The 17,843-nt window shown below is 32.2% G+C and overlaps 1 protein-coding gene across 9 annotated transcripts in view; it reads right to left on the bottom strand.

Moving 5' to 3' along the window:
- The window catches only part of RANBP17 (RAN binding protein 17), a 319,843-nt gene that overhangs the window by 264,885 nt on the left and 37,115 nt on the right, over positions 1-17,843 (bottom strand). For all 9 annotated transcript variants that reach the window (XM_044388576.3, XM_044388577.3, XM_026510957.4 and 6 more), the window contains 2 exons: positions 17,384-17,556; positions 15,074-15,267 (listed from right to left, as the gene is read on the bottom strand). In XM_044388576.3, coding sequence (XP_044244511.2) covers positions 15,074-15,267; positions 17,384-17,556 — 367 coding nt within the window. The remainder of the gene's footprint in view (positions 1-15,073; positions 15,268-17,383; positions 17,557-17,843) is intronic.

Genomic DNA, 17,843 nt, shown 5'->3' with positions numbered 1-17,843 from the left:
ATTTAACTTATTTATCTTACTTTGTTACCTTTCTATTCCAATAGAATATCAACTGCATGACAGCTGTTATTTTTTGTTTGGTTGTCTATTGCATTTCCAGGGCCTAAAGCAGTGCCTGGCACATAGTAAGTTATCAAAAGACACGGGTTACTGGATTAAGAAATCATTACATAGAAAAGAGAGCATGAAATAGGCAAGAAAAAGTAGAGTCATTACTAAAAATGAATGTTAATGGTAATTATATTATTGCTTAAATAAAACAAAACCAACTTCTTCTCAAAGCATACTGAGCACAAGATGTGATGAAGTCTATCCTCATTATTTGCAGATTCTCCTACTGAAAATTCGTCTACTTGGTAAAATTTATTTGTACCTCCAGAAATACTTGTGACCATTCATGTGTAGGTGCACAACAACAAAATAATCTGACTAGCCCAATGAGTACCTTCCAAGCGTAGGTAGAACAAAGCAACACTCTGCTTGTTTCATCTTTCATACTCTAAACAAGTATTCTTTCATGGTCTTTTTGGTGCTCCATTTTTTTTTTTTTGTACTTTTGTGCTTTCTGTTGGTGATTTTACTGTTTAAAATACTCCCCAAGAATAGTAAAGTGCTGCAAGGTGTTCCTACATGAAAAAAAGGCTGTTATGTACCCCATAGAGAAAATATATGTGTTAGATAAGCTTCATCCAGGCATGAGTGTTAGGGATGTTGGCTATGAGTTCAATGTTAATGAATCAATAATACACAGTAAACAAAGGTGTCTTTAAACAGAAACACATATAAAACAAGGTTATATGTTCATCAGTCAATGAAAATGTTGTGACTGGGGGCTGCAGGAATCTAACCTGTATTCACCCTAGAAACAATAGTTTAATCTAATTCAGTGTTCACCCCAACTTTATAGAACATAAATACTGAAGAAGATTTGACTGTATTTCTCAGAATCTTACAGAGGTCATTATTAATAGATTATGCTGCAACTGTGCGTAGGACATACACATTTTGAGTAATGGATGTGAATCTGAAACAACACAAGTACAATTTTTGGTGAATGCATGTAATAATTTACCTGGCCAATGGGAGTCATTACTTAAAAAATATCATACTGCAAATTTTCAAGATGAGAAACATTATTTAAAGGTAAATAATAACCTTTTTAAATAATAACCTTCTTTATACGTTTTATCAATTAGATTTTTAGATACTGTTTTTTCTTAAAGCAAGCTTGATTATTACTAAAACTAACAGCAAACATTTACATGATATTTTCTATGCACTAGGTATTATTCCAAGCATTGTATCTATTACCTATATTTACATTCATTTAATGTCACAAATGTTCCTATTAAAAACTGCAGAGCTATGATTCCAATATAGGCAATGGAGTTCCAAGAGCCCATTCTCATACCATGAGGAGATACATACCACTACCTCCCAAGATGGATGAAAGGGAACTCTCAAACAGCCTAGCTGTCAATTAGCTGGACAAACCTGGATGATCCCACAATATCTAATGATCCAAGAATCTCTCAAGTGTTTATTTAACACATTTTAATTCCCAATCCAGAATTTTTCTCTGTCTCCCAAGTTTTGACCACAGATGAGATTGCATCTACCTTTGGGATCATGTCTCTTATACTTCCTTTGATTCCCAAACCACCCACAATAAAACCAAGTATATGTGACACATGAAATGAGTACGTGTTGAATAGCTGAATTTAAGATAAGAAAACTTATTTTGGCGGTTTATCACTAATGTAAACACAGAAACGTTTGCCTACTAGCTCTTGATAAAAACAAGCCTACTTGAAAAACAGTCAAAAAATTCACCATGCATGTAATTTTTATATTTCTCTGTTGAAATATCAATATTAAAAAAAATAGAGGCAGTACAATTTAGCTACCAAGAGGATGGGCTTGGTCCAAATCCTGTTACTATTAACAATGCTATTTATTTAATTTCTCTTGTTTTTAATTCTCTTATTTATAAATATGAGGGTGATAATTATACCTGGCTCACAGGCTTCTGACAAGCACTAAATAGTATTTTGCATGTAAAGTACTCATAATAATGCTTCCTACAAGTGCTCACTAAATGTTGACTTTTATTACTATTACTATTATTATAAAATAGCCATCCCCTTTTTAGTTCTTCTACAACAAACCTATGAAAACCAAAACATACCAATGTTACTTTTATATGTTCACTATAAGCCTCACGTTAAAAGTTGCTCATGAAAATTAAGTCACAGTATTTAAAAATTTTTAAGTTCTTTCATCTCTATCAGAGGCTTGTTGCAATTAGAGCTAGTTATCATTAGCCGTATATATTTTCTTGATGCTGTTTGTAAAACAAAGCAAAAAACTGTAAAGTGAAAAAAAATTTCCAAGTAAAACACATGTAGAAAAGCATGTGCCTTTCTATGTGTCATGTTCTGCCACAGGGCTATAACTAAATATGGGTATGTATGGGGTAGGGTGAGAAGGGAGAGACCCCATGCCCAAAGGACTGAGAGACAGATAAAGGAGAAAAATGATTTTCTCAGTGCAGCTGATGAGTATCACTGTCCAATAATAGAAAGATAAAAGATACTAAATATAAGACATGAGTTTCTTAAATTTAAATTTTTTATTGTTTAATTCCTTTTATTCTGTGACTCCGAAATTAAGGTTTATATATCAAAAAATGCTATGCAAAAATAACATGGGATCAATTGTAAGTATTTTTTTCTGAAATTATGGTAAATTCTGAATGGAAGTTTGTTTTTTTCAGAGAAGAAACAGAATACTTACTCTCCTTGTTTTAGAAAGCACTGACTTCTATCATACAAGAAACAAAAAGCAGGCATTTCTTAACCCTTAGAAACTTAACCACCACTGACTGAATCAATTAGGATTAGTGTTAGAAATCAACATTGGAATATAAAGGCATTATTATTAAACCATCAAAGATAATTTTCATATTTAACTGAATGAGACATAATATGAGAAAATAATATTCCTCATACACATCCTTTCCCTAAATCTCAACAATTTCAGACCGACAATATTCAAAATAATAAATGTTACTTTGGTTACAGAATTTTGTCCACAAAGTTTAAAGAACAATGTAAATCCATAAATCGAAATTACATTTAGAAATTTAAAATATCCAATACATGAGTTTCACATCTATAAATTTGTTCTGAATCTCATCTTTATAATGAGACTAAATTTCCATTATAATTTTCCATTTTTCTATTTATTCTGAAATGTTCAGGGCACTTGTTTTAGCAGCTGTTCAAGCACAGAACATTTTTTCCTTTAACAAAATAATTATTGCTGTAATAATCTGTAATTATGGTTTATAACTGCAATAATCCCAAAGAAATCAGTCATTACCATAGATCACAAGTAATCGTTAACTACTGTTAATGACCTATTTCTTAGGGATTATTGTTTTCGTAAACCATGACCATATCACCACAAATATGGAAGAGCAAGACAATATAATACAAATGAGATCATAATATAATAATAAACTTATTTTGTAACATTAAAAGCCATTAAGCATCTAAATTAAAGCACACATAACGAGAGCATATAATTTTCTTTGTTCAACACTAACTGAAGTGTTTAGTCTGCACAAAAGAAATTGAATACTGCTACATATGGTGGTATAAACTAGAGCCACATTAAGCACTTTTTGTATAAAGCAATCATTCTTAAGTAGAACACAGATATCTTTAAAAGGCAGATTCCTTCCCAATGACAAAAAAAAAAAAAAAAAGTAAGGAAAACAAATGTTAAAAATTTTCTATGTATTGGGCCTTAGAGACTGAAATGTTATTAAAACTACATAGTACATCCAACTATAAAAACTCCTTGAATTTATATTAATCAAGAATCAGATCTGACTTAATTTATTCGATAGACCTACTTAATATCATAAATTACTACACTGAAGTTAATTACATTTGTGTATCTCAGAACAGCTAAACTTTCACTCAGTACCCTTTTGTAGGAAAACAAGTATTATTTTATAACTGAATCTTTTCACTTTTTACATTGTAAGGTAATATTTAATACATATATGAAGCTATGTGTAATGGATACCAAGTGTAATAAAACAAACACCTGTTTAATCCCCTATCCAACTTAAGAACCAAGGCTACCCTTCCTCTAACATCCCCTTATCTGCCACCCTAGAGGTAACCATGATCCTGTATTTGGTGCTTACTATTCTCTTGAAATTTTTTTTCATTTTATCACCTACGCCTATGTCCTAAACAATATATTTTTAGTCTCATTTGTTTTGGGACTTTATTAAGTGTTTCATACTACATAGAGTTTCCTGAAAATGGCATTACTTCACCAGCTATCATATCTCTGACATTCATCATAAGTGCACCTGTACTTCATTCATTTTTACTGTTATGGAATACTGTATTATACAACCATGTTATGATCTGTTTACCCATTTTCACGTTTATGGGTATTTGAGCTGTTTCCACTTTGTGCCTTTAGGAACAAGTAGACTATGAACATTCAGTCTCATACCACTTGTGGAGAAGAGATTTTCGAAAGGACATTCCTAAGACTGGAAGTGCCAGGTCAGCAGGGATTCAAATGCTCCACTTTACAAAATACCATCAAATTGATTTCCATTACATTTCTAATTGATTTATTTTATATTCCTACCACAAGTGTATAAGAATCCCCTTTGATCTACATTCTCCTGTAAGATTTTTGCCAACCTACTGGGAGTAAAATGGTATCTCATGTGCTAAGTATGTTTCTAAAATACCCAACTGTATAGGTTCATTTATTATTATTTCTGCAATTTAGTTTAATTGCAAATTGGTAAGAATGTGGACACTCTGATGCCATGTGACTGAAATCTGTTGAGACTTGTTTTATATGCAAATACTTCAACTTTTTAAAACTGACATGCAATTCACATATAACATTATATTAGTTTCAAGTGTAAAATATAATGATTTGATATTTGTATATATTAGGAAATGATCACCACAATAAGTCCAGTTAAATTCATCACTTCACATAGTCACCAACTTTTTTATGGTAAGGACTTTTAGTATTTATTCCCTCAACAACTTTCAAATATACAATACAGTACTATTAACTATAGTCACCACACTGTGCGTTACATCCCCATGACTTATTTATTTTATAAGTGGAAGTTTATGCCTTTTGACCACCTTTACCCATTTTACCCACCCCCCACTCCCCTCCTCTGGTAACCACCAATCTGTTCTCTGTATCTGTGAGCTCAGTTTTTTGTTAGTTTTTACTTTCAGATTCTACATATAAGTGAGATCATATGGTATTAGTCTTTCTCTGTCCGACTTATTTCACTTAGCATAATGTCCTAAGGGTCCATCTTTATTGTCACACATGGCAAGATTTCATTCTTTTTTATGGCTGAATAATATTCCATTATACACACGTGCGCGTGCACACACACACACACACACACACACCATTTTCTTTCTCCATTCATCCATCAGTGGACATTTAGATTGAGCCCATGTCTTGGCTATCGTAAATAAAGCTGCAATGAACATGGGGGTGTAGATATCTTTTCAAATTAGTGTTTTTGTTTTCTCTGAATAAAAACAGAGAGGTAGAATTGCTGGATATTATGGTAGCTCTATCTTTAATTTTATGAGGAACTTCCATACTGTTTTCCATAGTGGCTACACCAATTTACATTCCCACCAACAGTGAATGAGGCTTCCCTTCTCTCTACATCTTTGCCAATGCTTGTTTTCTCTTGTCTTTTAGATAAAAGTCATTCTAACAGGTGTGAGGTGCTTTCATTGTGGTTTTGATTTCCATTTCCCTGATGACTAGTGATGTTGAGCACTTTTTGATGTACCTGCTGTTGCTGAGTTGTAGGAGTTCTTTCCATATTTTGGATATTAACCTTTCATCAGATATATCTGTTTGCAAATATTTTCTCCCATTGGGTAGGTTACCTTTTCATTTTGTTAATGAAAACTTTTAATGAAGAACCTCAGAAGAGATCTACTGGTAGAAAACATTCTGGTTTTGCTTGTCTGAAAATGTCTTTTGTTCATCCTTGTTCTTGAAAGATACCTTTGGTGACACATATTATGTTATTTTGGCTCCATTTGTAACAAATAATATTCTAACCACCCTCTGGCTTACATTTTTACTGTTGAGTAGTGAGTTTATCAGTTTATTTTATACTCCTCAAGCTGCTTTGGAGATAATCTGTCTTTGGGACTACATAGTATGACTAAAAAAATTTTTTTTTTGACTGGTATATGTTGGGCTTGCTGTATCAATGGATTCATGTCTTCCATTAATTCCAAAAATTCTCAAATAGAGTATCTCCAGTTATTGCCTCCATTCCATCTTCTCTATTCTGTTTTCCTAGGATTGATTTGATACCCTGACGTCTCATCCCATCCTTTAACTTCTTTTTTAATATTCTCACTTCCTTGTTTCTCCACATTCTTGAAAATTTCTTCAAACCTAACTGCCGATTAGCTAATTCTTTTCTTAGCTAAGTCTAATTTACTGTTTAACACATCCATTAAATTTTAGATAACAAAACTTTTTCTTCAATATTAAAAGTTTTACCTGAGTCTTCTTTGATCTGCCTTGGCCATCTGTCATACTCTTGTTTGCTCATTTGCGATTCTATTTTTTTATTTCTTTAAACATTTCACACATAATTATTTTCTATTCCCATCCAATTCTATTATCTTAAGTCCTTGGGAAGGTCTAAGTCAAATAGGTAATTTACTGTTTCTGTTAGTGCTCATTGATGACATCTTGTTTCATTATTTGTGTACTTGTTATTTTTAAAATTATGAACACTCATTTGGTTGATGTGAATCTGCAGGATTCTCAAGGCCCTAAATTATGGTTGCTATTCATCAGAGAAGGTTTTAATTTACTTTTTTGCTGGAAGCCAAGAGGCTCTAGCATTTTGGGACCACTTTATTCCCTTTCAAGGGTCCAACTTAATATATGAATCTCAAGTTCAGTACACATACCTTGCTACAGGCCTAGGGCTTTGCCACCAATTTAATCACTGATATTGATAATTTGCCTTTGGAAGCAATATTGCCTTTTGCCCTTGTTTGCTGTCAGCTAGTCCCATTCTGGTTAAAGTTAATTGTTGTGAGGGAAAAGTAGTCAGAAGAGGTGGGGGGGTGGACAGAGGAGTGGAGAGTAGCAGATGGGAGGTGAAGGAACCTCAGAAATTTCATGTACTTATTTCAAGCCCAGCAATGCATTAAAAAGTTTATCCAGGAGTTGACTGTTTTGCATCTGAAAAGCCTTTCAGAGCATCAAGCTGACCACAAAGAAGTGAAAGCTACTACCAATTCTTTACTATTAAAAAGGAGCAAACACTACTTGGGATATATGCCAAAAAGAAAAATGTGATTTTACAGGCAGTTGGCCATAACATAATTTGAGTTAATGTAGAAAACAAATCTGAAAAGATACTATATGGGATGCCACTGAGTCACTAGACAAAAAAAAAAACAAACAAAAAACAAACAAACAAAAAAAACCTTTTAAAAATACTACAACACAGGCTTACAGGGCAACCGCATAGCTACAAAAAGATACCTAATGGAAAAGACAAGGAGGGATGAGAATCCAGCCTGTGCTCTACTCACCAATCTGTGCACTCCACTATGGTGCATCTGCACAAAGACACCAAATGAACTACTGAGCTGATAAGAAGGTATAATAAATCCTCAAAGGCCAAAATGATGTGAGGGCTAAAATCATGGAAACAACTAGAGAACTTGAGTTTCTCCTTGAGAGACAAAGGACAAAGCCTAGGGCATATCCAATGTAAGGACCCCAACAAAAGATGAGACACAGTTACACCCTTAGTGGAAAAAAAAAAAAAAAAAATGAACTGGAGGGGGGAAAAACCTGCCCCTGGCAGAGAAAGATAACAGAGAAACTTGTCTGACTTGACTTTAACATTAGGTAGAGTGGAGGAAAAAACCCTCAAGTCAGACCTCACATGGTTTGTGGCCTTAATAAAGACTAGCAGTGTGATATGAAGAACCTTATTCTAAGGAAATAGTTCACATGGTATTGAGTTGGCAGTCCTCCTCCACCTCACTTAGTTAATGGACTAAACATTCCAATCAAAGGACAGGATGGTCAGAACAGGTTTTTAAAAAAGAAAGAACTATATACTTTCTAAGATAGATGTACTTCAAATATCAAGACACAGACAGACTGGATGTAAATGCATGGAGAGGGATATACTGTATAAACAGAAGGCATAAGAAGGCACTGACTTTAGGAATATCAGATAAGACTGATTTCAAGACGAAAGATTTTAATTAATAGGAAAGACAAAGCAATTATAGATATCTATATGAAGCAAAACTTGACAATTAAAAGTAGCTGAGACAATTCCACAATTCTATCTGGAGACTATAACAGCTCTCTGAATAAATAGTAGAAATAGACCAAAACAAAAGACAAAATCAGTAAAGACAAAAACTACCTGAACAATGTTACTAATAATCTTGACTTAATTTCTATTTACAAACTGCTATTCCCAAATGGTAAAATACATATTCTTTTCAAGTGTACATGGTATGTTTACCAGGACACACCATATGCTAGGTCATAAAACAAGTCTCAATAAATTTTAGAAGTTTGAAATCCTACAAGATAATATTTGACCAAGGTGGAATTAAATTAGAAATCAGCAACAATAAGACAACTAAGAAAACCCCAAATACTTGGAAATAAAAAGCATATACTTCAAATTCCATAAATAAACAAAAAAACACAAATTAGAAAGTATTTTTAACTAAGAGAATCTAAAAATAAAACAACCAATTTCATGAGATGCAGCTAAAACAATGCTTAACAATGAAATTCATAACTTCAAATGTTTCTATTAAAAAGATACAAAAATCTAAAACTCAAAGATGTGGAATCTCTAAAATCAGGGAGGAAAAAGATGGAATAAAATCAATAGTATATAGCAGAAAATTATAAAGCTAAAATAACTTATGAAATAAAAAAATGAACAAACAAAAAAAATCAATGAAACTAAAAGCTGGTTCTTTGAAAAGATTAACAAAATTGATAAATATCTAATTGGGGTCAATCAGGAGAAAAGAAAAAAAGGCAACAACTGTAAATATCAAGAATGAGTGGTAGGTGGGTAAAAATGTGTGAACAGGGTCAAAAATTAAAAACTTCCAGTTGAAAACTAAGTCATGGGAATATTATATACAGCATGGTGACTATCGTTAATACCGTACTGCATATATGAAAATTGCTAAGAGGGAAGATATTTAAAGTTCTCATCACAAGAAGAAAATCATTTCACAACTATGCATGGTGATAGATGTTAGTTAACTATACTTACTGTGATGATCATTTTGCAATATATACAAATATCAAATCATTATGTTGGATACCTGAAACTAATAATGTTGTATGCCAAGTATGCTTCAGCTTAAAAAAAACAAAAACAAAAACCATCATTTCAGATCCTACAGACAGTAAAGAATAACAGAATATTAGAAATAACTTTATTCCAATAAATTTAAAAACAGGACAAATTCCTTGAAAGATACAAATGACTAAATTTAAGCCCAGGAGAAACAGAAAATTTAAATAGTCCTATATCAATTGAAGAAATCGAATTTGTAATTCTAAACCCTTTAGGCCCACTGACCTTGCCAGTGCATTCTATAAAACTCTTAAGAAAGAAATAATACTCATACTCCACAAACTCTTTCAGAAGATAAAGAAAGAAGAGGAATCACTTCCTGACTCATTCTATGAGGCCAGTATTACCCTGTTACCAAAACCAGGCAAAGGCATCACAAGAAAATAAAACTATAGACAAATATCCTTCATGAACATCAATATAAAATAATAATTTTTTTTGCAAACTGAATCTAATCCTATATAAATGAACACTATATCATAACCAAGTAGGATTTATCCTGGGAATGTAAAGCTGGTTTAACACAGAAAAATCAATCAATGTACTTCACTATATTAGTAAAAAAAGAAAAAAAATTGGTCATTTGAATAGGTGGATAAAAAGCATTAAAAAAAAAATCAATACCCATTCATTATAAATAGCCAGAGGAATAGAAGGGAACTTCCTCAAATTTATTATGAACATCCTTTAAAAAACCTACAGATAACATCCTACATCAATGTGAAAGGCTCAATGCTTTATATGTACAAACAGAAACAAGGCCAGACTATCCACTCTCACCGCCTATATTCAACATTATACTGGAGGTCCTACCACTGGAATAAGGCAAGAAAAAGAAATAAAAGGCATGAAGACAAGACATTAAAATGTCTTTATTTGCAGATGACATGTCATATATAACAATCCAAAAGAATCCACAAAAAAGCTATGAGAATAAGTAAATTTAGCAAAATCGTAGGACACAAAGATAAAAACCAATTCTGGTTTTATAGAGTAGCAGAGAATAATTATAAAATTTACAACAGCATCAAAAACATATAGTAATAAATTTAGTGAAACATTTTTAATACCTGTGCACTGAAAGCAATAAAACATTGCAAAGAAAATTAAGGGACAACTATATAAGTGGAGCAATATACCATGTCATGGACTGGAAGACTCAATATTGTTAAGATTGCCTAAATGGATGCATAGATTGAGGCAATCCCAATCAAAATTCTAGTGAGATTTTTTTTTAAAGAAATAACAAGCTGATGCTAAAATTAATATAGAAAGGCAAAAGACCTAGAACAGACACAACCATTTTGAGAAAGAAGAATGAGATGGGAGTACTTAGATTACGTGATTTCAAGACTTAACAAAGTTACAGTAACCAAGGCAGTATGACACTAACATAAGGAAGGACATATAGATCAATGGTACAGAACAGAGTCTGGTAATAAACCCTTTATAATCAATTGATTTTGACAAAGGTGTTACAATAATTCAACAGGGAAAAAGATAGCTGTTTCAGCAAATGGTGCTAGAACAACTGTAACTGTATGGGTTGGAGAGAGGGCCTTACCGTTAACTCACACTATCCACAAAAATTAACCCTAAGTGGTTCCAACTTAAACATAATAGCTAAAAACTACTAGACTTCTAAAAGAAAACATAAACATCATCTCTGTGACTTGGGTGGTAGATTTCTTAAATACAAAAAGCATAAGCCATAAAGAAAAATTGAAAAGGTAGGTCCATCAAAATTTAAAACTTCTGCTTTTCAAAAGATAGTTAAGAAGATACACCACAGGAAGGGAGAAAATACTTGCAAACATATATGTGAAAGAGAGATTATATACAGAATATATAAAACACTCTTACAATTCCAATAAGAATATGTGTAAAAGAACAACCCAATTTAAAAATGGGCAAAAATGTGAACAAACATTTCACAAAAGAAGATATATGAATGGGCAAATTATCGGGGAAATGCAAATTATAACCACAATGAGACACTATTATTAGATACCAGTAGAATGGCTAAAGTTAAAAGACAATATCAAATCATGATGAAGAAGTGGAGCAAATGAAACTCTCATACATTGTTAATGAGAACGAAAAATGGTACGCTTTGTAAAACAGTATAACAGTATCCTATAATTTTAAACATACATTTCTCAAATGACCCAGCAATCTGTCTTAGGTATTTACCCATGAGAAATAAAAATTTAAGTAGATACGAAGACTTGTCTGCAAATGTTCATAGCACCATTATTCATAATAGACCCAAAACTAAAAGTGGAACTCAAATGCCCATCCCTCAGTGACTAGATAGAGAAAGTATGGTAAAGTCATACTATGGAATACTATGCAGCAATAAAAAGGAACAAAGTATTAATATACACGATATTTTTGAATGTCAAAACCATTATGCTATGCAAAGTCAAACACAAAATACTGCTTATTGTATGATTCCATTTATAAAGAAATCTAAAAGAGACAAACCACAGTGACAAAAACAGTGGTTCCTGGGTCAGGAGACAGGGAAAGGGATCAAAGAGCATGAGGAAATTATTTGGGGTGAAGGAAGTGTTCTCTATCTTGAATGTGGTGATAGTTACATGGCTGTGAATAACTTCTAAATCCATCAAACTACACACTCAAAAAAAAAAAAAAAGAAAGAAAAGAAAAAGATACTTGCAACTCTCATCAGAGACAAGGAGTTCATTTTTCTAAAATACAAAGAGCTCTAAAAAAAAAAATGAGAAAAAGATCAACAACCCAATAAAAAAAAAAAGAGCAAAGAAATGAACAGGTCATTACAGAAAGAGATGACTAAATAGCTTTTAGATAAATTTAAGCAATGCCTAACTGGACTGATGATATGTGAATGTTAAATTATACTGAGAAACCATTTTTCACCTACAGCATTGCTAAGAATTCAAAAGGTTGAAGGCAATATGGAATTTATCCTGTGAAGGCAATATGGAAACGCTCCCATAGAGCTGATGGACAGGTAAATTGACATAGTCCTTACCAAGAGTAATTTGGCAGCATCTATAAAAGCAATAAATACATTTATCCTTTCCCCAACAGTAATTCTGCTCAGGAAATTTATCTTATGCATATATACTTGCAGACATGTAAAATGACATATATATATATATATATATATATATATATATATATATATATATATATATAAAATTAATCTATATGGAATTAATTTTAATAGCTGATGATGACAACTCAAATGATTTTCAGTGGTGGACGGAATGGTTAAATAAATTATGATACAATATATTCAAAAAATAAAATATGATGCATCTATGAAAAAATAAGAATTCTCTGTATACTGACTTGAAAATAGATACAAAATAAATTGCTAAATGAAAAAAAAAAGGCAGGAACAGAACATTAAGGGGGGTACGCCACATCCAAAGTAAATAAAGGGGGATAAGAATTTATAAATTCATAATTGTTTGTATATTCATACAGAAACTTTGAAAATATATGCAAAACTAGTAAGAATTGCTACTTAGAGTGAAGAACAAGAGGACAGATCACAGAACCGAAACAGAACACATTTTAATTTCTTTTTTCTAGACGATGTGCATATATTACTTCTTTAAAAAGATTAGGTGAATTAATTCAAATAAAGTTTGGTATGAAAAATAACTAAGAGAAAAGACACATTAAAGTGATATGTAAAGACAGATCACAAACTTGGGGACAATATTTACAATTCAAATAACTAAAGGATTAGTGTCAAAAATACACAAAGAACTCAATCAGTAAGAGAAAAACTCATAATCCAAATGGTGAGGAGAAAATGAACAAAAATCATGAATATACATATCACTGATAATGACACAAGAGTCAACAAACATAAGACAATATGAAACTTCATTAATAATTATGGGAATAAAAACTAAAATACCCATGAGGTTTATTACCTCAACTAGTAAAAATTTAGGTCTAACATTATGTGCTGTTGGCAAAGATCTAGATCAGGGTGGGTGGGATGTAAAGTAGTAAATCACTCTGTAAACTGCTTTGGCAGCATCTACTGAAACTACGTAATAGGTATATACAACAATCCTTACAGCAGCACTCACTGTATTAGCAAAAAACAGAAAAAACCACAAATACCTACTGACAAGAAAATGCATAAATAAATTTGGTATGTTGAAACGACAGAGAACAGCGGCAGTGCAAATGAAGGAATTATAGCCATAGCATCAACACAGACTCTCATAAATGCAATACTGAGGGGAAAAAAAAGTAAAGTAAGTTGTAGAGGAATACAGTTTCATTCCAGTTGTATAGAGTTCAGAAATTTGTAAAACCATGCATTATTTTCAGAATATATATGTGTGTGTGTCTGTGTGTGTATGCAGTAATACTATGAATAATAAAAGGCACCAATTGATAAACACAAAATTCAAGATTGCAAGTATTTTCTGCTGGCAGGAATGATAGAGATGGACAGAGAACAATGGGAACAGCAAAGACCCCTACTGAACTATTCTTTAAGCTGTGTGATGGTGCTGTTATTGCTAGTCACTATGTTTCAATATATGTAAATAAACTTTTGTATTTATTTAATATTAAATAATTTTCAAAATTCTACTGAAAGTAGAAATCAATCATGAAAAGACTAAATGCTGCAAAAAATACTGCTCCTCAATTTAATTTATAAATAATGAGATCTTAATAAGAGAAAACACTGGAAGTAAAGAAGGTTAACTACTTACTCCACTATCTAGCCCAGCAGCAGTTTTTTAATGTGTGGACTCAAAAAATGAAAATGAAAACAGATAATAAAAGGCATTTTAAGAAGATACTATGTAAATGTAAAATCTTTAAACAAATGTTTAAAAAGAGTTTAGACAGGAAATCATTGACAGTGTGACTATCATCCTTTACCATTCCCTTTCCAAAATGATGAAAGGAAGAAACAAAAGAAAGAAAAAAACATTCTGCAACTATAATTAAAGTGTCTCCTATTAGAAATATATACAGCCAGTTCCAGTCTCATATTCATTTCATTTTTCTTAAATGTGAAAAATGTATTTAATTTTATTCCCTATGTTCCTGAAAGGATTTAAAGGGACATAGAGCAATAAATAAATCTTCCTTCAATAAACGATTAAAGAAAAATGAGAAAATTGAGGAATTAAAATATAATAATAAACCAAAGCCATGGTGAAGGCTAATACACAAATGCAAAACCATAATGAGGTCTTATACAGTTTTTTATTGGATGAAACTAGACTCTGAATTTATAGTCAACTATACCAAAGAAGGACACTTGATTAATTAAAAGACAGTTACAAGTTAATGAACTCTACTCAAATACCATTATCAGCTTTTCTTGATAGTGATTCCAGAGAAATACTTCCCATGTATCTTATAAAGGACTGAAAATTGACCATCAAGCAACCAAAATACGCAGAAGGTTAATAAAATTAATGGCTTATTAGAGGATGAGGATTTGGGGAAAACACATAAAAATAATTTGCAGCAAAATTATTAAAGTGACTAATGAAGCTACTTAAAATTCAACATAATACCATAGATAGTCATATAAAATGTACTGACCTTCCTGAATTGCCTTGTCCACAGTTATCCCAGAAGGTGAATGCAGAAGCTTTTGGTAATTCTGAGCATTTTGGTCAAACAACTGTACAAGAAGAGTGCATGTCTTTTCATATTCGCATCTGCTGACAGTGCACAACTGCTCCAGCTGCTGAAACACAGTAGCAGTATCATCCAGTGGATCATCTAAATTATCTCTGCAAATATAGAAGAACAAGTTTTCACACATTAGAATGCGATATGCTTTTATTCACCACAAATAAACTTTATATTAAATAAAAATTCTATCATGGATAAAGAAACAAAAGACAAACAGATTGGAAGGTAAGAAATAAAATGTAAATGTAAATTCTATGTTTGAAGACAACATGATTATATACACAAAAGTCCCAAAGAAACCACACACACACACACACACACACACACACACACACACCCCCAAAAGCTACTACCTCTTACGGATGAGTTTACCAAGGTCCTAGCATACAGGGTCAATATACAAAATACAACTGTAACACTATATATAACTAGCCATGAACAATTGGAAATCGACATTTAAAAAACTGCACCTTCCAAAGGCACCAGAAAAAATCTAATTAATTAAATCTAATTAAACATACGTAAAATCTCAAGGCTGAATACAACAGTGAGGAAAGAAATCACCACAGAGCTAAATAAATTAAAAGATAAACATGCTCACTGACTAAAGACTTGATCCTGCTGAGATGTCAATTCTTCCCCAAAATTAATCTACAAATTGAAAACAATCCCAGTCAAAATTCCAGCAGGATTTTTTGGTAGAAACTGACAAGAGGAATCTAAAATTTACATGCAAAAGCAAAGGAAGTAAAAGAGCCAAAACAATTGTGAAAAGGGAAAACCAAGGCAAAAGACTCATAGTACCTGATTTCAAAGCTATTAAGGCTACAGTATTCAAGACAAGGTACTGGTAGAAGGAGAAACACATAGATTAATGAAAACAGAGTCCAGAAAGTACATGGATGTGGTCAATTAATTTTTGAAAAGAGAATAAAGGCAACGCAATGGAGAAGATAGTCTTTTAGGTAAACGGTGTTGGAATAATTGGTCATCCATAAAAAACCAAAAAAGCAAAAACAGAAAATAAAAACCCAACTTCAAGCCTTACCTCCTATCATATACAAAAATTAACTCAAAATGGATCAGAGAAGTAAATGTAAATTCTAAAACTATAAAACTTTTAGAAGAAAAAATAAAGGATAAATCAGATTTCATTAAACTTTAAAACTTCCGCTCTTTGAAAAAGACTGTCAGGGAAATGAAAAGGCAAGCTATGGACTGAGAGCTAATATTTAAAAAGCACATACAATAAAAAGACTTGTGACCAGAATATACAGACCTTTCAAATCTCAATAAACAACCCAATTAAAAAAGAGGGGGCAACAAATTTAACAGGCACTTTGCCAAACAATATACACGGTAAATAAGCACGTAAAATGATGCTCAACATTACTGGTCATTAAGGAAATGCAAATTAAACCCAAAATGAGGTACCACTACACACCTACTAGAATGACTAAAATTCTTAAAAACTGACAATATCAAGTACTGATGAGGATAAAGAGCAACTGGATCTCTCATACCTTACTGGTGGGGCATGCAAAATGATACAGCCACTTTGAAAAATAGTTTGGCATTTTCTCTTAAAGTAAAACATATACTTAACATTCAACCCAGAAATCTCCTACCTAAGGTATCTACCCAAGAGAAATAAAAACTCATCTTCATACAAAAATCTGTTTAGGAATGTTTACAGCTGTTTTATTCATAATTGACAAAAAAAGAAACAACCCAAATGTCCATCAACAGGTGAATGGATAAACTGTGATACATCCATAAAATGAAATATTATTCAGCAATAAATTTTAAGAACTCCTGATGCAACATGGAGGAATCTCAAATGCATTGTGCTAAGTGAAAGAAGCTGGACAACACACCATATGATTTCATCTACACAACATTCTGAACAGGCAAAAACTACAGAAAGACAAAACAAATCAGTAATTGCCAGAAGCTGAGGGTGGGGAAAGGGCTGACTACAAGGGACACAAAAGAATTTCTGGGTTGATGGAACTATTCTCTATCCTAACTGTACGGGTAGTTCTAAACTGCATGCCCTTGTCAGAACTCATAGCCCTGTTCACTAGAAAGGGTGATTTTACACTAGGTAAATTACACCTCAAATGTTTTAAATTCCAAGACGCAAAAGGTAAAAACACAAAAGAAACATTTAGTTTTCAATACCTCACAAAAGAAACATTTAGTTTTCAATACCTCACAACTATGGCAACAGATTCCAACCGAGAAGTGATAAAGGCCTTCGTGATTTCTGGTGCATAAGTGTCTAATAAGTGGGGTTCAGTTGATTTCACAAAAGGCACTGATGCTACCATCCTTTGCCACAGAGTTAATAAATAATGAACACTGTTGGGAGCAAATTCCCAATGCTACAAAGAAATAAAGCAAATGTTATTTAAAATTGATATATCTTCCTAGAATAAGAATTATAAAGACAAAATTACTAAAAAGATTTTTTTGACAAATTACTAAACACAGACTTTAAAATTAACTTTTATTCTAATTATATAGCCAATGAACATTTAACATAGCAAATTCTGTAAATGCCAAAAGGCATAAAGAAGAAACCAACAATCTCTTATTATTCTACCACCCAAAGACGATCAATATTAAAATGTTAGTGTACTTCCTTCTAATCTTCTTTCCATGAATATTT

This window comes from Ursus arctos, unplaced genomic scaffold (genome assembly GCF_023065955.2).
Source record: "Ursus arctos isolate Adak ecotype North America unplaced genomic scaffold, UrsArc2.0 scaffold_15, whole genome shotgun sequence".
Lineage (NCBI taxonomy): Eukaryota > Metazoa > Chordata > Mammalia > Carnivora > Ursidae > Ursus > Ursus arctos.
This window is presented reverse-complemented; position numbering and strand designations above follow the sequence as displayed.